The sequence below is a fragment of the Nannospalax galili genome, unplaced genomic scaffold (assembly GCF_000622305.1).
Source record: "Nannospalax galili isolate Female #2095 unplaced genomic scaffold, S.galili_v1.0 scaffold818, whole genome shotgun sequence".
In the NCBI taxonomy this organism is placed as follows: Eukaryota; Metazoa; Chordata; class Mammalia; order Rodentia; family Spalacidae; genus Nannospalax; species Nannospalax galili.
The window spans coordinates 662,654-684,824 of record NW_008341874.1 but is presented as its reverse complement, the minus strand read 5'-3'; the positions used below and the strand labels follow the sequence as shown (position 1 = coordinate 684,824).

Genomic DNA, 22,171 nt, shown 5'->3' with positions numbered 1-22,171 from the left:
AGTTCCAGGACAGCTGGAGCTACAGTGGTCTCAAAAAGACCAAAAAAAAAAAAATCTAGGGGTCTTGCTGGGCTCTTTGGGTGTGTGTGAAATTCAAAGGACAACTGGTGTATGTGTGTGGAAGCCATTGGTCAATCTTGGGTGCTGTTCCTCAGGTACCATTCTTTGTTGAGACAGGGTCTCACACTGGCTGAGACTCACCAAGTTAGGCTCGCTGGCCAGTGAGTCCCAGGGATGCACCTGTCTCTACCCCCCCAGCACTGGGATTCCATGCCACCACAACCAGTTTTTTATAATCTTTTTTAAAAAAATACGTATATATGTGTATTGCCTGCATGTAGGTAAGTGCACCCATGTTGTGCAATGCCTGGAGGACAGAAGAGGCTGTCCGATCCCCTGGAACTGGTGTTACAGACAGTTGTTAGCTGCTATGTGGGTGCTGGGATTCGAACCCAGGTGTTCTGCAAGAACCACCAGTGTTAGCCATCTCTCCAGCCCCCATGTTTTATAAAAATGCTTGCCTCACAAGCACTTTACCAAGTGAGTTCTCTCTCCATCCCCTACGCTGAGCTCTTCTATGAAAGTACTGGCACCAACCATCAAGACTTTCAAGACTTTTGTCTTTTTGAGAAAGTGTCTTCCTGTAGCCCGAGCCGGCCTGCAACTATGTAGACCAGGCTGGCCTTGAACTCACAGAGATCTGCAATCCTCTGCCTCCCAAATTATGAGATTAGACGCATGTGCCATGCCCAGCTTTGAAGACTTACTATGCTTGATCGTTTTGCTGATATGATATACTAAAGCCAGACTAAATCAGCAGAACTTTGGTCTACTGGAGCATTTGACTCAGGCTAGAATTAAAACCGAGACACCCAATAGTTATTTATCTTTTTAATTGTGTCTCCTTTTATCAAAACCTTTCACAGTTGGGAACCCAGAGGAAGTAAAAAAAAAAATTCCCACAAATATTTCCCCTGGTTTCTCATGAGTCCACCCCTCAACCCCCTTCCCCTTCCCCTTCCCAAGGCTTCCAGCTGTCCCTGAACATACATGATCATCTCCCCCCCACCCTCAGCCTTCTCCCAGCAATAAATACAGGTGACTGTGATTCAGTGAAAACCACAACTGATTTCTCCATCTTGAGTGTCCCAAGGGGACTAGAGGAGGCAAATGAAATTTAATGACCATCCCCTCTTAATCGTGTGGAAATGTTACTCCCTCAAGGGACAGGGGAGGTAGAACTGCCCCTGTCAGAACTGCAGCAGCTCTGGAAAGAAATGGGGAAAGAAAGGTTGAGATGAGAAGGAAGAGGATGTTCTCCAGGGAACTCACTCTTGACCCATTCATCCCTCACCAAGTAAGGTGGTCCCAGTGTATCGGGGGAGTAGAGACAGGGGGAAAGAGTGAAAGGAAGGGTGGGCAGTTGAGATAAGAAAGGGAAGAAGAAAAGGAACCTAAAGCTCCCAGCCCTCATCTTCTTCCAAGAAATGGCATCAACACACAAGAGGCAGGAATGGATAAGGTCTGGGGAAGAGTCGGGAACCTAAGGAAGGGAGAGAGGCAAGACCCTGTCGTCCTCAGGTTTTCACAAATGAGTGTGCTCCAATTAGAGCAACAGGATACTGGGAATGAAGGGAACAGCTTGGTATCACACAACAGGAAAGGCCAGGTTACAGGAGGAATTCAGAGCCCAAGGACATCCTGCCCAGATGTTGGCAGAATCTGGGTTGTTGGGTTAAGAAGAGTGAAGTCTAGGGATGGTCAAACTCCAAGGCAGAAGAAAAGGTAACTCTCAACACCGCCACATCGCTCCTCCTAAATCAGAACACATCCCTTGGGTTATCGCAGGTGAATACTCCAGTCAGATGCCACATTGACGCCAGGTTTACGTAAGATCAACACAGAGGTCTCAGGGTCATGCTGGAAGGACAGGTGATTTTCAGGAGATCCTGTGGGAGGAAAAGAAGAGCATCATAGTCAGCAACAGGCTGCTTCCCCACATGTAAGGTCATCTCCAACCTTGCCAACCCTGCCTCTGCTTCTCTTTACCTACCCCAAGGCCAGACCAGTCACTTGCCTTTTGTCTGGAGCACCACAGCTGCTGGCTTTCCAGCCCCCATTATCACCACTCTCTCAATCCAGATAGGTGTCTCAAGGTGGCCTTTGGGATCTGCTGAACTGAAGGTGGGGAAAGCATATGTCCGTCAAGAAAAGTGATGAGAAGGAGATTACCCAGAAAAAAGCAGTAAACCTGTCTGCTGAACTGAAGGTGGGGAAAGCATATGTCCGTCAAGAAAAGTGATGAGGAGATTACCCAGAAAAAAGCAGTAAACCGAATGGCTAAAGCCCAGCTCCCTCTAGAGGGTACTCCCATTACCTGGAGACAAGGGTGTTGCCAGAGAAAGAAAAGCGACGCAACAGGAACTCATGGCGAGTCTGATAGCTGAATGTGTGACCATCATCCAGAAAGAGCTCTCCTTGGGCTGTACCCTGAGCAGAAAGTGAGCACTTAAGCCAAAGAGGGAGTGAAGGGCACATCACTAGGGGACTGAGTCCTAGGTAAGCAGATGGCTGAGGTGGCTATCTGCCTGGGGAGTTACCTGGGGGCTGAGAGCAACAAAGAGAGTGATAGGGTCTTCCTTCATACAATCTGAAGAACGTCGTACACGCATCCACCGAGGCACGATGGTCCCTCCACGTTGGAACACAGGGATCTAAAGTGAAAGTAGCACTGCAGTGAAGCCTTTTAGCACCTTTTGCTCTTGCCCTCCTGTGCCCACACAGGCTCCTGGCCCTCAAAGCACACATTTTCCCCCATCTGGAGATGTATAAGCTGACAGAGCTAGCAGCTGGATGGCCATACTCACACTGCTCAAAGTTACAGGCAGGTAGAGGGTCTGGGGACCATGATGCTTCTGATAGCTTTGACTGTCATACCACACCTACGGATGACAAGAAAAGATAAAGATATTGGATCAGTCGGTGCATAGAGGTCCCATCTTGTTTGCTTCTTTGGCTGCATGCATCTTTCTATAACTTACCTCTCCTTGGCCAGGCAGATAGATTTGCACACCATGGGCACCAGGATCTGATACAGGGTGAACCAGGAGCGCATCCCCTAAAACATACCAGATCAGTTGTCAGTCTAGGGAGCAATGTATCTACCATTGCAACTCCAGCCAGTTACTCCAGCCTTCTTGAACTTCCATACATACATGTCCCAAAGTGCTACTTAGCCCAAGCCCAACCCACCGCCAACTGTCATCCATTTCTCACCGAGCAGGAACTGATCCTCTATACTGAAAGTGGTCATGTCCTGAGGATACTGTATCCATAGGGGCCTAGGAATGAACAAGACAGGAAAGGAAGACATGATCTTTATGGGCAGAAGTCGAAGAGGCTGCCCAAGAACTAGTGACAATTAGTGTATGAAGAGCACTAGAGGAACTGGAGAGATGGCTCCGAGGTGAAGAGCACCGGCTGCTCTTGCAGAGGAAGGGCCTGGTTTCAGTTCCCAGCACCCACATGGCAGCGAACAACCATCTGTAACTCCAGTTCCTGGGAAATCTGACACCCTCTTCTGACCTCTGTGGGCATTGCATGACATAGATGCTCTTACACACACATACATGCAGGCAATACACTCGTACACATAAAAATAAAAAATATTTTTTTTAAAAAAAGAGCACTAGGGTGAGACCTAGGAGCCTGCTGTCAGTTAACGTGGGATTCTGGCCACAAGGACTGCACCTTGTCTGGCTGGTTTACTTGCTATCTTGCCTCCTGACTCCACTCTCCTACCATCTGCTTGGCACAGCAGCATTTCAGTGGCTTCCTCAAACACTTTGGTGACCTGACTGGCAGGGTCCCCTAGGATCAAACCAGAGTCCCCTCTGATTTCAATGCCAATCTTTCCCCCTAGTTCCTTACAGAAGCCCCACTGGCTTTTTATTTCTACTTCAGATTTTTGGTACCTGCAGTCTCCCCTGCATGGAACATTCCTCAAGATCAGACATCTGCCGCTCTCTCCATGCAGGCTCATCTTTCATGGGTTTCTTCCCTAAAGGGCTAAGGACACCTCCTCCTCCTGCCCTGCTTTATTCATTTTTGTCGGAGTTTATCACTGCTGGCATTTTCTTTAGACACAACCTACCATTCACATCCATTAGTCTTTCGGTCACTTTCTTTTTGAGACAGGGTCTTGCTATGTAGAACAAACTGACCTTGAACTCTCATTCCTCCTACCTCAGCCTCCTGAATGTTGGGATCACAGGTATGCATCACCAGACCATGCTTGGGTTTTTTTGTTGCTGTTTTAATTTTGGGAGGAATCAGTCAGCTCTCGCCTACCATGTGGGTCATGGGGTTCACTAAACTCAGCTCTTCAGGCTTAGTTTTTACCTGTTGAGCCATTTCACTGGCCCTTTTTTTTCCCCCTTTTTTCTTGTGGCACTAGGGACTACACCCACAACCTTGTGTGTGCTAAGCAATTACTCTACCACTGAACTACCCCCCTTCACATCAGATCTTGGAATCAGAGTCCTGCCTTTACAATATCCTCGTAAGTGAAGAAAGAAGGCCCAAGATGCAAACCAGACCCAACTGTCTCCCAGCCACCTCACCAACTCTACACAGCCACCCCCCCTGGGCTACTTTACCTCATGACAGGAAACCCTTCACGGTGAGCCTGATAGAAGAGGGTATACCAGAAGGGCAGCAAAGAGTATCGCTGGACCAAGGCATCTCGGATTACGTCTTGGTACTGAGATGCTAACAGCCATGGCTCTCGCCGCCCAGTGTCCAAGTGGGCATGAGCCCGAAAGAATGGCTGGTAGGCACCCATTTGGTACCAGCGCACAAGCAGCTCTGGCTCTGGGTTCTTGAAGAAGCCACCCACATCCGCTGGGAGAGGAGAGGGAGCAGGGTGAAAGAGTAAAGAGATGCTGCCAGCCACCCACCTAAACACTCTTTCCTTGTATCCCAGTCCCATGACTTCTACACTGCCCCTCTTGTACCAATCAAAACCCAAATTTCTCCCTTTCTTACCACCACAGAAGGAAAGTCCCACCAGTGCCATGCTAAGACACATAGGGATAGAGATCTTCAAATGATCCCACTCAGCAGTGTTGTCCCCCGTCCACACAGCTCCTAAGGAAGACAAGAGGGAGGAAGCTTGTACACAGGGGAAAGGGCTCAGCCTTTAGAAAGGTGACCTCTCTGACCTGCCACATTTGCTTGACAGCTATCAGGACTCTCCAAAGATGGTGAAATTCAAAAGAACTTTTTCAGTACTGAAGCGTGAACCTAGGGCTTTGCACATGATAGGCCAGTGCTCTACCACTGAGCTACATCCCCAGCCTCACCAGTACTCTTAAATGGGAACTTGACATCCCATTCACGTTGGCTCCCCTAAAGATACACAGCTGGAAGGATTGTGTGTAGCTCTCCAGAGAAATGATGGTTCCTCAGATCTGGCCTTCACACCCTTTTACCACTATTCTTTTTTTTGTTGATTCTGCCCTTGAGACAGAGGCTTACTAAGTAGTTCAGACTGGCCTAGAACTTGCTAGGTGGCCTTACAAGTAAAGATCTTCCTGACTTGGCCTCCCCATGGTGGCAATTCACCACCATGCCCACCTGCCATTTCTCTATCTCCTCCAAGCCTTACCAAAGCGCTGGGAGCCAGCGAAGAAAGCCCTACTCAGGACAAAGGGGCGTTCTATGCCACCAGAGCGCTGTATTAGCCCATCAGCAGTTGCCATGTGCTGGGAAGGAAGACAATAGAGAGTGAAGAACAGATGCCACCTGTTGCAAACTGCCCTGTCCTCATCTTTAGGCACTGTCCTCCATTGTTCCACCAATTCTCTCCTCTCCCAATCCAGCCTCTTACCACATATAAGCCATAGATGTTATGGATGTCCCGGTGCTCCCAGCCCCCATAATGCTGGGCATCCTTCAGCATGGTGACCTCAGGACCATTGAATACAGATGGCTCATTCATGTCATTCCAGACATAGAGGTTAGGGGCTGAGCCCTGAGAACACAGGAACCAGGTATGTACAGGACACTGTCAGAAAGCTTTCTAGAAATCCAGAATGGTATACTTTTCGGGGTCCTCCTAGGATCATCAAGCCCCAGGAAACATTATAGGCAACCAACAAAAGCAGGGTGTGCATAGTGGAAGGGTAGGAATGACAGAAGGCATAGGACAAGTCTTTCCTACCTCATAATTGTCAAAGCTGAACATATTAGCCCACCAGGCCCTCATCACAGGATTAGTGAAGTCAGGGTAACTAGCTGAGCCTAGGTGAGAGTAACAGCAGCTACCAATCCTCAAAGAGGCAAAACCAAAATATAACAAATTCTACCTCCCTAGCCTCCCAACAGCCCCTCCCTCAATTCTGAGCCTGCCTACCTGGCCAGCACCAGCCCTCATAATCAGAGCCATCCCGGCTTTTAACATACAGCCCCTGGTTCCGCAGCATTTCATGAACTCGGTACCCAGAGTCCACCTTGATGTGGGGATCCACAATGGCCACCAGCTGGAGCAAAGAACAAAGAGGTCATAAATAGTCAGGGGTATTGTACCTCAGCCTATGAGAAGACCAAACTTGGCTGCAGCCCCCTTACCTTCCGCCTCTTGGAAGCTAAGTGCTTAAGCATGCTAAGGGGCTGAGGAAAGCGGCTGGGGTCCCAAGTGAAGTATCGCTTGCCATCAGCATGTTCAATGTCCAACCAGATGACATCACAGGGCATGTTGTGATCATCAAAACCCTGATCCACTTCTAAAACATCAGCCTCATCCCGATAGTTCCAGCGACTCTGGTGGTAGCCAAGGGAGAAGAGCGGGGGCAGTGCCTGGGTCCCTGCAGGTTCATCAGAGAGTTCAGTCACAGGGACTGCAGAGGTGGCTCAACACTTAAGAATGTTTGCTGCTCTTCCAGAGGACCCAAGATCAGGTCCTAGCACCTACACTGGGCAGCTCATAACCACCTATAATTCCAGTTCCAGAGGCTTCAATGCCCTCTTCTGGCCTCTGTGGGCGTCAACATACACATGGCACATACAGAACAGACACATACACATAAATAAACTATATAAAACTTAAAAAAAAAGATAGGGGCTAGGGATATGGCTCAGAGATTAAGGGCACTGGCTGCTGCCACCCAGGACTCAGGTTCAGTTCTCAGCACCCACGTGGCAGCTAACAACTCACCTGTAACCACAGTTCCAGGGGATCCAACACCACCTTCTGGCCTCCATGGGCATTGCATGCATGTAGTACACTTACATACATGCAGACAAAATACTCATAATACATAAAATAAAAATTTTTTTTTTTGATACAGGGTCTCCCTGTGGCCCCAGTTGTTCTAGAACTCACTATGTAGACGAGGCTGGCCTTGAACTCACAGAGATCTACCTGTCTCTGCCCCTAAAGTGCTGGGACTACAGGTATGTGCCACCATTTAAAAAAATTTTTAATATTAAAAAAGGATAGGATTGACAGGCGTGGTGGCGCACACCTTTAATTCCAGGATTCAGGAGGCAGAGTCAGGTGGATCTCTGTGAGTTCAAGGCCAGCCTGGTCTACATAGTGAATCCAGGACAGCTGGGGCTACAAGGAGACCCTGTCTCAAAAAGACAAAAAAAAAAAAAAGAATAGCCTTGCTGGGCATGGGGGCCCATCCCTTTAGGTAGAGGTGGGTAGATCTCTATGAGATCAAGGCCAGCCTGGTCTACACAGTGAGTTCCAGGCCAGCTGGAGCTACAAGGAAACCTTGTCTCAAAAAAACCAAAAAAAAAAAAAAAACAAAAGTAGAGGGAGGCTGAAGACTAAGGGTTAGACCCCTGATATACAAACTTAACCTCTCCTTTCAAGAAGAGCAGGAAAAGGAGGCTATGGGCTGGCAGAGGTGGACATCCCCTACCTGTGAGACTAGCATATTGCCGGAAGACATCAAAGACTGAAGGCCCAAGCAGCAGGAAAACATCAATGATGCCACTCTCTGACATCCACCGAATGTCTGTCTGTGGGGTCTCCCCAGAACCCTGCAGATAATCCAGCATCTTCCCAAACAGTGTCTATGGAAGAGACCAGAGGAAAGTTAAGTTTCCAACTTAAGACAAAAGCAGCAGTTTTCTCTGGGTCCTCACATTCCTTGTTCCTAACATCTCACTCTGGTCTGAAACTAAAATATTACCTCCTCAGGGAGGCTTTCATATACCACACTTTTTTTGTTGTTTGTTTTTTTGGTCTTTTTGAGACAGGGTCTCCCTGTAACTATAGCTGGCCTGGAACTCACTATGTAGACCAGGCTGGCCTTGAACTCACAGAGACCCACCTGCCTCTGCCTCCTGGGATTTAAAGGCGTGCGCCACCACGCCCGTCTAATACCACACTATTTAAATAGCACTGTCCCCATAACCACATGACCACCTCAGTGTTTGGCATTTACCACCCCTGAAATCATTTTGCCTTATTAATTGTTGATTTACTCTTCCTCTCCCCACGCCCTGGTGCTCTCACCTTCCCAGCAGTGTTGGAGGATATATCAACCCATGTCTCAGCAGCATTGAGCCAGAAGATGCCCAAGTCTCGATGGGGATTGTGTGCCAAGAGCACAGGCACAGATCCATACAGAGCCATGGGGTTGTCCAGCTCATACTGGAACACATCCAAGTTGTACAGGCGATATGGCTCCCCACCCCTGGTGGCAGACAGACAGAGTTGGGCTAATGACTGTGGGGCATGCAAACACCACCGCACATAGGTAGGAAATGGTAACAGAATATAAAGAAAGTTTTTGCCATGAAAAGACCCAGATTCAAGAAGGGATCCATACTTATCTAGAATACCCAACTTCATGAGCATATCCTAAAGCTCTGACTTCCTCCTTTCCCACCCCCATTCTAGTGTCACTATGGAACTCACTCAGTAACCTTCAGTCTCAGGCTGTCTGCATGCTCAGGGATCCCATAAACATGCTCCATTCCTGGCAGAGAGAAGTCCAAACCCACAGATGTGGGGCCTGCAAGAAAAGCAAAAGCTGACCTCCAGAGCTTCTGCTTGGCAAGAAGTCCCTGTGGCTCTGCCCAGAGCTTTCCCATCCCTCACCATAAGGCTTGCTGTCAGAATGGGTTTTGAATGTCTCCTCCCAGGCTCCTGGCTCATCTTTCTCTGCCTTCTCCTGGGTTTCCTCCGGCTGTAAGAAAGAAAGTGGATCACCACCCAAACATTTGCCACGTCTCTTCTCACTCCGGTTTTCTAAATCTCACCCCTTGTGGCGAAACGAGGCTCAAATTTCTTGTGGGCCTGTCCCCTCCAGCCTCCTAGTCAGCCCTACACTCCAACCACCCACCACTTCAACTTGCCTTGTCACCATCCCCAGGCGTTTCCTCAGGTTGGGCTCCATTGCCCTCAGCTGGGTCTTTTGATCCTTGCCTGGAAGGTAGGAGAGCTGTCTGCTCCAATCCAGAGGGGGCAGGGACGAGGGGCTAGTGGAAGGAGGGATGGGGGAATAGAGAGCCAAGGGTCCAAAGGAACGAAAGCATTGGAGGAAGGAGCTGAATGTTAAAGTTTGGGAAGGGACCCCAGTGAACAAGGAAAGAACTGACAAAGAAAAATGAGGAGTAAATGACAACTAGAGGTGCCTGCTACATACAAGCCGAAATCATCAGCTTCTGTTGCTGTCTAGAAGAGACAGGCAAGTTGGTTGAGGGACCTGGGTTCTAAATGCCAGTTCTGGCTCCGCTGCCTTCACAGAGAGATGCTGACCCCTCCTGACCTGACACAGGTTTTTGCAAAGCAAGTTGGTTAGACCACAGAAAGCCTCTCTAGACCCATACTGGGACTTTACAAAGTTCTGCCAGGGGGCTACAGAAATGGCTCACTGGTTAAGAGTACTGGCTGCTCTTGCAGGTAGCTCGGTTCAGTTCCCAGCACCCACATGATGGCTAACAACTATCTCTAATTCAAGTTTCAGGGACTCCAACCCTTCTTCTGGCCTCCTTGGGCATTGCATTGTATGGTACACTTATATACATGCAGACAAAACATATAAATTTTTTTTTTTTTTTTCTTTTTGAGACAGGGTCTCCCTGTAGCCCCAGCTGTCCTGGAACTCACTATGTAGACCAGGCTGGCCTTGAACTCACAAAGATCCACCTGCCTCTGCCTCCCAAGTGCTGGGATTAAAGGCGTGTGCCACCACACCCAACTAAAAATAAAATTTAAAAACAACAACAACAACAAAAGTTATGCCAAAGAATGCTTTCAAGGATCTTTCAGCTCTTAGGACCTCAGATGCATTCTAAGTGAGAGCCAGGAGCCCCAGCAAAGGGCAGCATCCCCCACCCCTTGGCAAAGCAATAAGCTCCCTACATTCCTTAAAGACTTCTACCATTTCATCTTCTCCCTCCCAGGGAGCTCCCAGCCAGGGGAATAGCAAACAAGGGTCCAAATAAAATGAGTGGGGAAAGGACAGGTGGTGAAGGGCAGGGCAAGGAAAGGTTTGGAGCAACTTTTCCAGAGGGCCAGAGTGAGGGGTGGGTAAGGGAAGAGGAACAAATACAGTACCAGGGGCCATGGATTTACCTAGAGAAAAGGTTCTTGAGCTTATCCCATATGCTACCGAGCGTGAGACTAACTTTATCCGAGAAACTGGGGCAAGAGATGAGTAGGGAAGGGGAAAAGGAGGCACAAAACCAACACAAAAACAGAAACATAAAAGTGAGTTTCAGTTGAAACACTTCCAGAGATGGGGGGGGGGAAGAAACCAAAAATAAATAAACAAGTAAATAAATACTAGGAAGAAAATAATTTGGGGAATGTGATGTGAGAAGGGGAAGGAGAGGACAGATCCAGGCAGACCTCCCAGAAGAGGTGCCCACTGTACAGCCTCCTGATACGTACAAGAAAGAGAAAACCAACCCAGGTCTGGTTCTTACCCTCCCTGATAGATAGCGTCTCTCACTCCACCCTCTGCCCTCAACTGGCTGCCCGGTACCCCAGGCTCCTTCCAGGAGACCAGTACCAGGCCCCATAACCTTCCTAGGTTCCTCCACAGTAAGTTCCCTCAAGTCCCAACCCCTGTACTCACGGGACCCTGGGGGCCCTCTGGTGTTCAAAGGCCATGAGTCCTCGGGCATTGACACTAAGCAGAAGGCTACGATCCTCTAGCAGGTCAAGGCGGAATGGTCGTGCTGTCAAAATGATTTTGTAGGGGCCCTCAGCCACTGTTAGCTCCACACTGTTGTCATCATGGCCAGAGACTGAAAGCCTGGTAAAGAGATCAAAAGCAAGAGCTACAGGCAGCATGGTAAGTTCAGGGTCAGACAAACTGATTAAAGCTTTTCTATACATGTCTATAGATTGATTCTTAGAACTCTGAAATATAACAGGTGACATAGGAAATAACTGGGAAATTCCAACAACTGGCTCATAGGGAAAAATGGTGTTTATGTGCTTACGTCCTGTCTAAATATCAATGCTTGAAATCTTATGGCTTAAAATTAAAAAGTAGGGCCAGCAAGATGGGTAGAGGCACCTGCCACCAAGTCTGACAACCTGAGTTCAACCCCTGGGACAAGATAGGAGAGAAGCAACTCCTGCAAGCTGTCTGTCTGGCCTCCACATGAACTCCATGACAAGCACACAGACAGACAGAGAGATAGATAGAGACACATATACACACACACCCCAACAATGTAAAATAAAAATTTAAAGTTTTAAGGGGCTGGAGAGATGGCTCAGTGGTTAAGAACACTGGTTGTTGATTCGATGCCTCTTCTGTTCTCCACCAGCATTGCACTTACCTACATGCAGGCAATACGCTCATACACATAAAAATTATAAACTTAAGCCAGGCGTAGTGGCGCATCCCAGCACTCAGGAGGCAGAAGCAGGCAGATCTCTGCAAGTTCAAGGCCAGCCTGGTGTACATAGCAAGTTCCAGGACAGCTGGGGCTACAGGGAGACCCTGTCTCAAAAAAGACCAAAAAAATAAATAAATAAATAAAGAATAAATTAAAAAAAAATAAGTTTTAAATAAAGTCTTTAGAAGAAAAAGACAAAAAATATTTTCTCTGAGAGAGAAACACACAAAATTTCTTTTCTTTCTTGGTTTTGTTTTTCTTTGTTTTGTTTTTTTGGTCTGTTTAGTTTGTGTCGCAGGGTTTCACTTTATAGTCTAAGCTGACCTCTAGTATATATTAAAATCATTCTCCTTGGGCTGGAAAAATGGCTCAACAATTAAGAGCACTAGCTACTCATGCAGAGTACCCAGCCTCAGTTCTGAGCAGCCACATGACAACCAACAATGGTCCTTTAAGTCCAGCCCCAAGGGATCCTCCACAAGCTCTGCATGCACAAGATGCACTTACATACATGCAGGCAGGCAAAACACTCATACACAGAAAATAAAAATAAAGCAGAAAAAATTTTTTTTCTCTTCTTTTTTTTTGTAATTTTTTCACAAAGGGTCTCCCTGTAGCCCCAGCTGGCCTTTAACTCAGAGATCCACCTGCCTCTGACTCCGGAGTGCTAGGATTAAAGTCATGCGCCACCATGCCCCACAAAGCAAAAGGAAAAAAAAATTTTTGAGACAAGGTCCCCCTGTAGCCCCAGCTAACCTAGAACTCACTATGTAGACCAGGCTGGCCTTGAACTCAGAGATCCACCAGACACCATGCCCGAACAAGAGAGTTTTTGTTGCTGCCTTTGCAATGCTAGGGATCAAACCCAGGAATCTGTGCATACTACATAAGTGCTCTACTAATGAGTCACATCCCCAGACCAAGAGAGATTATTTAAACACAAAGCAGCACATGGTCACACAAGACTACCAACACATTAACCCAACAACATTAACCGTAAGAATTTGTATTTCTCAAGACACCTTTGGAGTCATCAAGAATATAGAAAGAGGAGCTGGAGAAATGGCTCCTGGGTTAAGAGCAATGGCTGCTCTTGCACAGAACCTGGGTTCAATTCCCAGTACCCATATGGCAGCTAAGAACCATATGTTACTGCAGTTCCAGGGGATCTGATGCCCTCGTCTGACTTCTACTGGCATTGCACAACACAGGTACACTTACATACATGCAGGCGATACACTCATACACATAAAATACATTTTAATAAAGAATATACAAAGTTTGAGAAACTGTCTCAGTTAAGAGCAATCAAAAGAGATATGGCATCAAGTGGGATAGCACACACCTTAAGTCCCCACAAAATTTCAGCAGGCAGTGGGGCTGAAGAGATGGCTCAGTGGTTAAGAACACTGGTTGTTCTTGCAGAAGACCCAGGTTCGAAACCCAGCACCCACATGGCAGCTAACAACAGTCCGTAACTCTAGTTCCAGGGGATCCAATGGCCTCTTCTGTCCTCCGTGAGCATTGCATGACAAGGGTGCACTTACCTACATGCAGGCAATACACTCATACACATAAAATAATAAAATTTTTTTTTTTTTTTAATTTCGGGAGGCAGAGACGGGGGATCTCTTTTGAGTTAGGGGCGAGCCTGGTCTACAAAGTGAGTTCCAGGCCAGCCAGGGATAAACAATGAGACCCTGTCTCAAAAAAAATATTAAAAAATTTGAGAACCAGTTAGATGACTGAGCAGGTAAAGATATTTGCTAAGAAGCCTAATGACCTGAGACCCACAAAGTAGAAAGGGAAAGCCTACTCCCCTAAGTTGTCCTCTGACCTCTAGGCACAAGCTGTGGCATGAGGTGCACACACAAATACAGTAAGTAAAGAAATATTTGAGCAATTATATTCTCATCAGCTGAGTAAAGAAGGGAGCCTGGCAAACAATATAGAGTTATGATCTGTTGTATGCACTCTCTCCTTATTTTTTAAAGAATTATTTTTATCTTCTGAGTGTTTCCCTGCGTGTATGTGTACCCCATGGTATGCACTCTCTCCTTATTTTTTAAAGAATTATTTTTATCTTCTGAGTGTTTCCCTGCGTGTATGTGTACCCCATGTGTGCCTAGGGCCCATGGAAGCCAGAAGGTGTCAGGTTTCTGGAACTGGAGCTACACAGGCCTAAGAGCCACCAGGTGAGTACAAGTGCTGTTTGTTAATCGCCAAGCCATCTCTCCAGCCCCTTTACTTCCTCTTTTTTTTTTTTTTTCCCCAAATTTTTTTTTATTTGTAATTTTAATTTTATATGTATGAGTGTATTGCCTGCAAGTGCACCCATGTCGTGCAATGCCGCGGAGGTCAGAAGAGGGCTTCAGATTCCCTTCGAACTGGAGTTAAGGACGGTTCGGAGCCACCAAGTGGGTGCTGGGAATCGAACCTGGGTCCTCTGCAAGAGCAGTCAGTGCTCTTAATCACTGAACCATCTCTCCAGCCCAGTAAGTACTTCCTCTTTTAAAAATATTTTATTTGGGGTTGGGGATTTAGCTCAGTGGTAGCAAGCGCAAGGCCCTGGGTTCAGTCCTCAGCTCCGAAAAAAAAATTAAAATATCAAGACCAAAAAAAACAAAACCCGTAAGTGTATTGCATACATGCGTGTGTAAGATCACCCGTGGACATGGAGGTCAGAGGAGGGAGTTGGATCCTGTGAAACTCAAATTATGGATGGCTGTTAGCCACCATGTGGGTGCTGGGAACTTAACCTTAGTTCTCTGCAAGAGCAGCCAATTAACAGCTGGGCCATCTCTCAAGACTATCTTTACTTCCTCTTTTTCTTTTTTTTTTTTTTAATTTTTTGGAGACAGGGTCTCCCTGTAGCCCCAGCTATCCCGGAACTGCCTCTATAGGTCAGGCTGGCCTTGAACTTCAGATATCTGCCTGCCTCTGCCTCCTGAGTGCTAGGATTAAAGGCGTGCGCCATGGCACCGGGGTTTACTTCCTCTTTTTAACAGCAGCATTTAGAATAGGTCAGATAGGAAGAGGAAACAAGACTGCCCACTGAACATAAAGAGGGAAAGAAAGTGAAACAGGAAGAAAATGAAGCCAGCAAGCTGAGCAGCATGAAGTGCTCGTCCACTAGTCCTCTCACGTAGGAAAGTAAACTACCCAAAAAGGGCTCCTCAGGAAAGAGAAAGGGTCACATAGACAGATATCCTTCTCAGGAAAAAGTTACCGAGTTGTGGGGGGATCAGCCACCAAAACATCTGGCACTCGGTATCGGGGCCTCCGGGGCTGTAGCTCGTCAATCCTGATTCGAGTCATATTCTTTTGCAGCCCCTGGAGCTCCAGTACAAGCAGCACCTGTGGAGACAGAAATGTGAATCTGGAGAAAGAGAGCCAAACATGCTGGGCATGGTGGCGCACACCTTTAATCTCAGCACTCAAGAGGCAGAGGCAAGCGGATCTCTGTGAGTTCAAGGCCAGCCTGGTCTACACATAGGGAGTTTCAGGCCAGTAGGAGCTACAGAGAGACCCTGTCTCAAAAAGGCAAAAAAAAAAAAGAAAAAAAGAAAAAAAAGAGAGTGCCAACCACGCAAAGCCCTCTGAACACCTTTCGCTTCTGAAGTTCTCCTTCTCCAGGTCCTTTGCCCAAGGACCAGAGTTTTTGTTTGTTTTTCAAGGCAGGGTCTCATGTAATCCTGCTTTTTGTTTCTTGAACAGGGTCTCATGTAACTCATATTGCTCTCTTACTATGTAGCTCAATGACGCTGTCCTTGAACTCCTGAGTCTCCTGCCTCTGGCTCCCAAGTCAAGTTGGGATTACAGGCATGTGCCACCACATCCAGCTCCAGCTTCTTAAACTATGGGCTACGATCCTAGATGATGCTTTGCAGCTAAATATGGGGTTATGAAAAAATTGGCAAAGATATAAAGGTCTCTCAGGGTATAGTGACAAAAAATTAATTTGGGCTGGTGGTTGGTGGTGCATGACTTTAATCCAAGCACTCAAGAGGCAGAGGCAAGCAGATTTCTATAAATTTAAGGCCAGCCTGGTCTGCATAATGAGTTCCTGGTCAGCTGGGGCTACAGGGAGACCCTGTCTCAAAAAGTAAATGAATAAATGAATAAGTCAATAAATAAAATGAATTCAGAATTAAGCATATGGAGTGACAATGCAGCTGAGCTGGTAGAGTGCTTGCATGGTGGCAGGCCCCTCAATCCTAGCATGTGGGAAGGGAAGGCAGGACGATCAGAAGCTTCACAGGCACTTTGAAGACAAACTGGACTACACGGGACAGTCTCAAAGAAAATTCCTGGGAGTAGTGGTACAAGCCTTGAAGACCAGCACTTGGGAGGTAGAGCCAGGTGGATCTCTGTAGGCCAGCCTGGTCTACATAGCAAGTTCCAGGCCAGCTAGGGCTAAAGGGAAACACTGTTTCAAAAAGACCAAAAAACCATTTTTTTTTAACATAAGTAAACATTTGATTTGTACACCTATTTTACATACCTATATTCCCAAGGTCACATAAGTATTTCTTTCAAGTGGAAAAAATTTAAGCCTTGGCCTAAGGGACCTGCAATCAGATGTCTTGCAAACTAAAAAAAATCTCAAGATTCGGCTGACACAGGACATTGGTTACAGTTCCACTTTCCCAAGGTAACAGCCACTTCCCCACCCCATTATTCTTTCTTATCTTGCCTGACCTTGGTGACCTCATGAATCAGATGGACTGTGAGACCATCAGGACCAAGCTGCAGAGTGTCCAGCAAGGCACGGTAAGGAGAAAGGCCTGGCCGAATGCTTCGCTGCCGTCTGCCAAGTGCAACAGTGGGAAGTAAGGTTAGAAGGCCATCCCTAAGTGCCTCTGCCTACAGTTCTCTTCCCATACGCATCTGCCACAGACACCTCCCACATCACCCTCCATTACATTCAACTCTCCCAGATGGAACATACTTGCAAAAAGAACTATCTTCACAGGTCTTAAAGTTGCTTCTATCCACAGCAAGGGTAATCCCTAGGCAAACCCCTAAATATGCCAATACCAAACATGCCCAAGACCTATGAAAAAAAAGACAATGAAAACAATTAACATTGTAGTCAGGAAGGGCCTCATCTTCTAGTCCTAACCCTAGAAGACAGCTTGCAAAAGGGAGTCGCGTTGAACAGGAAAGGGCAGGGTATACAAAGAGTGGAGCTAGCCCTGATGTGGCACACGCCTTCAGTCCCAGTACTCAGGAGGCAGAGGCAGGTGGATCTCTGAGTTTGAGGCTAACTTGGGTCTACATAGCCAGTTCTAGGCCAGTCAGGGATAGACAATGAGACCCAATCTCAAAAAAAAGAAAGAAAAGTCAATCCTGAGGGGTTAGCTCACACTGTTCCTTCAAAAGTCACAGAAAGTGGGCAAAGTATCTTTGGCCTTCAGAGGCCCTGGTATTGACTTCGGTTACATCAGCCTCTCAGAGGAAAGAGGCAATACCAGCCAGTCCCAGAGGAAATGGTGGTACCATGTGTGTAGATCAGATCAACCAAGTAAATTATGCCTTTCAGGGGTAATGCATCAAATTGAGGTGAACTAATAAAAGTTATAGATGTGCCCTCAGCTAGCCCGCAGGTCACAATTCCTAGGGTCCTATATTCCCTAGAACCCTAGGCATCCAGTTCCTCTCACGTCCATCTTTAAAAAAAAAAAAAAAAAATCACCATCACTACCTAAGGCTAAAACCACCGAGTCCTAAGGCCCCTAAAGGGCCTAGCTAACTGCTCTGTCCCTAGCAGTCAATCGACTGGCTTTTTTTTGGGGGGGGGGTCTTTTTGAGACAGGGTCTTCCTGTAGCCCCAGCTGACCTGGAACTATGCAGACCAGGCTGGCCTTGAACTCAAGAGATCTGCCTGCCTTTCCCTCCCAAGTGCTGGGATCAAAGGCTTGCGCCACCACGCCTGGCTTTGACTGCAGTTTTAAAAGAATCAATACTCTGGTCTTACCCCCAGAGACTTTGACTAACTGGTCTAAAGTAGGTGCTGTTTATTAAAAGCTTCCTATGGCAGGTGGATGCTTACAGTCCACAGCTCCTTGGGATACAGGGCAGGGAAGAACCTAGGAGTTTGAAACCAATTTGGGCCAACAGTGCGAACTCATCTTAAAAATAATCCAGACAGCTGGGCGTGATGGAGGACTTGGGAGGCAGAGGCAGGCAGATCTCTGTGAGTTCAAGGCCAGCCTGGTCTACATAGCAAGTTACAGGCCATCTGGGGCTATAGGGAGACCCTGTCTCAAAAAGACCAAAAAAAAAAAAAAAAACCAGACACAACTCAATGAGTAATCAGGAGCATTCAAACCCACTGCTTTCCCCCTTTCAGTGTTCTTAAGATAAGGTTGTTTTGTTTATCCATGCAGGAAAACCAAGGGATACAAAGTTCAGTTAACCTCATCCATAATTTTCAACAGTAAGGGGTGAAAATGGGCTTACATTTAGTTCTGTGTAACTCTGAGACCCATGTACTTCTACGGCACACTAATCACTACAGAACAGACTGGACCTGCCTCACCAAAGTCTCACCCCAAGGTTACCACGTGCTTGGTAACCAACATGCTATCAAAGACAAGGGAGTCATAGACTCATTAAGTTAGTCTGAAGGATATATTCACTTACTGAGTGAATCCTAAATAACAATCCTCAGATTTTAGTGCCTGTTAAGAAACATCCAGCTGTCAAGTTGGAGAAATGGCTCAGCAGTTAAGAGTGTACACTGCTTTTGCAAAGGACCTTAGTTCATTTACCAGGACCCACCCATATCCATGAGCCACCTATAACTCCAGCTCCAGGGACTCCAACACCTCTGACCCCCATGGGCACCTGCACTCCCAAGCACATATCCACACTTAATTTTTAAAAATAATAAACTTGGGGCTCGAGAGATGGCTCAGCCGTTAAGAACACTGGTTGTTTGTGCAGAAGACCCAGGTTCAAATCCCAGCACCCACATGGCAGCTAACAACTGTCAGTAACTCCACTACCAGAGGATCTGATGGCCTCTCCTGTCCTCTGCAGGCATTGCATGACACAGGTGCACTTACCTATATGCAGGCCTAACACTCATACACATAAAATAAAAACAATAAAATAATAATAAACTTAAAAATGAACACCTCGTTGAGTGTGGTAGTTAGTACAGGCCTGTAACCCTAATCCCAGTATTTGGGAGGCAAAGGCAGGAGTCGAAGCTACATAGCAAGTTTGAGGCCAGACTGAGCTACATGAGACCCTGTCATCAGAAAAAGACAAGATTTGCTGTATGTATTAAACAAAGACTACCAAACCTTGGACCAATGCATTTATTTTATTTTTAGGTTTGCAATGTTGGAGATGGAACCCAGGGTCACACTTATGCTGGACAAGCACTCTACAAGTGTACAGCCCCCACCAACAAGTACCTCCAGTGACTCTGATGTGAACAATACAGTAGCACATTCAGAAGAGTTTTGAAGTTTGGTGAAATGGCTCGGCAGGTAAGGATGCTTACTACCAAGTGTGAAGACCCGAGTTTAATCCTTAGAACCTACATAGCAGCCAACAACCCTACTTAACTCCAGTTCCAGGGGATCTGACACCTTTTTCTGAACTCATGGGCACTGTATAACATGGGTGCACTTAAATACATCCAGGTAAAATACTCATACACATAGAATTAAGAAAATCTAAGGCCGGGCGTGGTGGTGCATGCCTTTAATCCCACCACTCAGAGGCAGACCCAGGCGGATCTCTGTGAGTTCAAGGCCAGCCTGGTCTACATAGTGAGTTCCAGGCCAGCTGGGGCTACAGGGAGACCCTGTCTCAAAAAGAACAAAAAAAAATAAAAATTAAAATAAAAATTTTAAAATCCAGGCATGGTAGTACACGCCTTTAATCTCAGACAAGCCAAATTTGTATAAGGCCATCTTGGTCCACATAGTGAGTTCCAGGCTAGCTGGGGCTACAGGGAGACCCTGTGTCAAAAAAAAAAAAAAAAAAAATTAACCAAAAAAATCTTATTTAACTAAACTTTTTTTTTGTTTTGGTGGGCTGGAACTGTTTTGGTGAGCAGGCTGATCTCTAACTAACAGAGTGCCTCTGCCTCCCAAGTGCTGGCTAAAACTGTAGGTGCCAGAAGTTGAACCCAGGGCCTCGTGCATACTAAGCACATGTTCTACCATTGAGCTACCCTCCAAACTATAAAAATCTTATTTTAGAGCTTGGTATGGTAGCGCACACCTTTAGTCCCAGCACTTGGGAGGCAGAGGCAGGAGGACCTCTGTGAGTTCAAGGCCAGCCTGGTCTACATAGTGAGTTCCAGGACAGCTGGAGCTACAGGGAGACCCTGTCTCAAAAAGACCCCAAAACAAAGGGGGGGGGAACAATACAGAAGACAGGGTTCTTTTAAGCAATAAAATCTCACAACCTATAATAAGGGAACTAAAGGCAGCCTACTATACCAATGTATCTAGTGTTATTCTCCACATCTGCTTGGAAGTTAAAGAAAATTCTCAGTAGAGCTAGTGCTGTAGCTTAGGGACAGAGAACTTATTTTCCATGCACCAGGCCCTATGCTCAACCCCCAGAACCACCGAAAGAAAATGATTAGATCTATTGAAGTAAATGCTCTAGAACCACAAAAATTTGCAGGGTTGGCTAATAGCCCCCAGCATGAAGAAAGCCAGTGAGAAAAATAAGAGAGGGACCAGGTGTGGACTCTCAGCACTCAGGGTGCAGAAGCAGGCAGATATCTTTTTGAGTTCTGGGTCCGCAAGGAATACACAATGAGACTGTCTCAAAAAAAAGAAAGGAAGGAGGGAAAGGAGGGAAGAGAGGAAGGGGAAAGAGGATGGAGAGAGAGAGAGGGGGGAGGGAAGGGAAGTAAGTTCAGAAGGAAAAAGAAGATAGTTCAGAAGGCAAGGGAAATAAAGGAAGGACAGACTAGACACTGACGTACTAGGCCAAGAAAGAACTAGGCAGTGGCGTACTTAGGCCAAGCAAGGCAAGTACCAGGCAAACAAGAATACTACCAGAATACTAACGGCAAGGCGTGTATATGGCCCCAGTCCTGAGAAGCAACTGCTGCAAGAACCTGGGGTCACTGCCCCTGTGTCCACCTCCCCCCAAACAGCAGTAGTCATTACTTTATAAGTTATTAAATACTCTGGAACCCTATTTGCAAGTTTAGAAACTAGGTTTGGAGAGACGCCAATAACAATACGATTTCTAAAGGATCCCTTCATGTACGAAGTGGCCTTAGGAATTCAGGGAAGCCTTGAACACCCAGACAAGGTGTTCACAAGCTACAGTCAGAAATGAGCTTCAGGGCAAGTCACACCTGTTTATTGTTTCAGATCACAGGCTGCGAAGTAATGAGTTTATGATCCACCTTTTTCCTTGCTGCCTTTGGTCCCCGTTTCTCCCACCCCAGTACATCCGTTAGGCGTACTGCGCTTTGTGCGCGGATGTGCTTCCAATCTTTTTTACGATACTATAAACTCCAGAGCGCAGACCACACCACTCGATTACATGTTGTGTTTGAGCAACATCATCCATGCAGACTGTGAACTTACAGGATCCTGCCCAGCAACCGTACAGAACACAGCTAGCCAGGGCTAGTGCAGGGAGTGATGGGGAGCGAGGTGCGGAGGGCGGGAGGGGGTAGAGGACGACCTGCCCACCGCAGGGCTTCGCCGGCCCCGGGCCCGAAGGGCAACAGGCTGCATTTCCACTCCGATCTGCGCGCCGTCCTCCACCTCCCTCGGCCGCTCGGCGCACTGCGGGGAGGCGGCAGTGACCACCGCGAGCCGCCACGGGAGAGCGGGCGGCTCAACAGCCCAAGCCCGAGCCACCACCTGCCGCGGCCCGGACTGGCCGGCGGGATCCAGGAGCCCCCCAGCCAACGCCGCCACGGCTCGCGAGACTGCAGCCGGGAGGCTGGAGGAGCCGAGGCCGCCGCCACGGAACAAAGGGCCTCGGCGAGCCCCGGGGAAGCAGGGTGACACGAGGGCACACACGAGGAGAAGATGGGTGTCGGGGGTCTAGGGGCGTCCCGGCGCCCCTGGGTTCCGGGCTCCTCACCGCCTCCTACGCGCCGCCACTGCCGCTACTGCCGCCATCTTGTGCCGGGTTTGCTCCTTGACCCCAACCTACCCGCCCCTGCGCACGTTGAGCCACGTCTCGCAGTGCCCGCCCCTTCCGGCCTCCTGATTGGCCCGGCTGGAGCGCAGGCGGACGTGGGCCCCTGGGCGGAGTCCTGGGCGGTGAGGGGCGGGGCGTGCAGGGC

General features: G+C 47.6%; 1 protein-coding gene across 3 annotated transcripts; it reads right to left on the bottom strand.

The window, feature by feature from the left end:
* Nucleotides 1–876: 876 nt before the first annotated feature.
* On the bottom strand, nt 877–22,064 carry Ganab (glucosidase II alpha subunit). 3 transcript variants are annotated; one of them, XM_008837526.3, is made up of 25 exons: nt 21,967–22,064; nt 16,829–16,933; nt 16,579–16,687; nt 15,107–15,234; nt 11,103–11,282; nt 10,598–10,663; nt 9,376–9,445; nt 9,119–9,206; nt 8,936–9,032; nt 8,531–8,711; nt 7,932–8,085; nt 6,631–6,866; nt 6,416–6,542; nt 6,224–6,303; nt 5,891–6,034; nt 5,669–5,765; nt 5,047–5,148; nt 4,659–4,902; nt 3,277–3,341; nt 3,042–3,118; nt 2,868–2,942; nt 2,601–2,714; nt 2,378–2,490; nt 2,078–2,178; nt 877–1,949 (listed from the first exon to the last, which is right to left on the bottom strand). In XM_008837526.3, the coding sequence occupies exons 1-25, from the start codon at nt 22,002–22,004 to the stop codon at nt 1,840–1,842; spliced, it is 2,901 nt and encodes a 966-aa protein (XP_008835748.1). In that variant the 5' UTR covers nt 22,005–22,064; the 3' UTR covers nt 877–1,839. The 3 variants fall into 3 exon arrangements, with proteins under 3 accessions (XP_008835748.1, XP_008835749.1, XP_017654701.1); XM_008837527.3 differs by lacking the exon at nt 10,598–10,663; XM_017799212.2 differs by lacking the exons at nt 15,107–15,234; nt 16,579–16,687; nt 16,829–16,933; nt 21,967–22,064 and having other exon boundaries at nt 879–1,949; nt 9,372–9,445; nt 11,103–11,151.
* Nucleotides 22,065–22,171: the final 107 nt, after the last annotated feature.

What these genes read in the sequence shown, in the direction of transcription:
- Ganab (XM_008837526.3), bottom strand. Translation starts at nt 22,004, where the DNA reads ATGGCGGCAGTAGCGGCAGTGGCGGCGCGTAGGAGGCG. An exon ending in GAAGATAGTTCTTTTTGCAA is followed by an intron (nt 16,688 to 16,828) that starts GTATGTTCCATC and finishes TGCACTTGGCAG; the next exon opens with ACGGCAGCGAAGCATTCGGC. An exon ending in GAAGGGTTTCCTGTCATGAG is followed by an intron (nt 3,342 to 4,658) that starts GTAAAGTAGCCC and finishes GTTCATTCCTAG; the next exon opens with GCCCCTATGGATACAGTATC.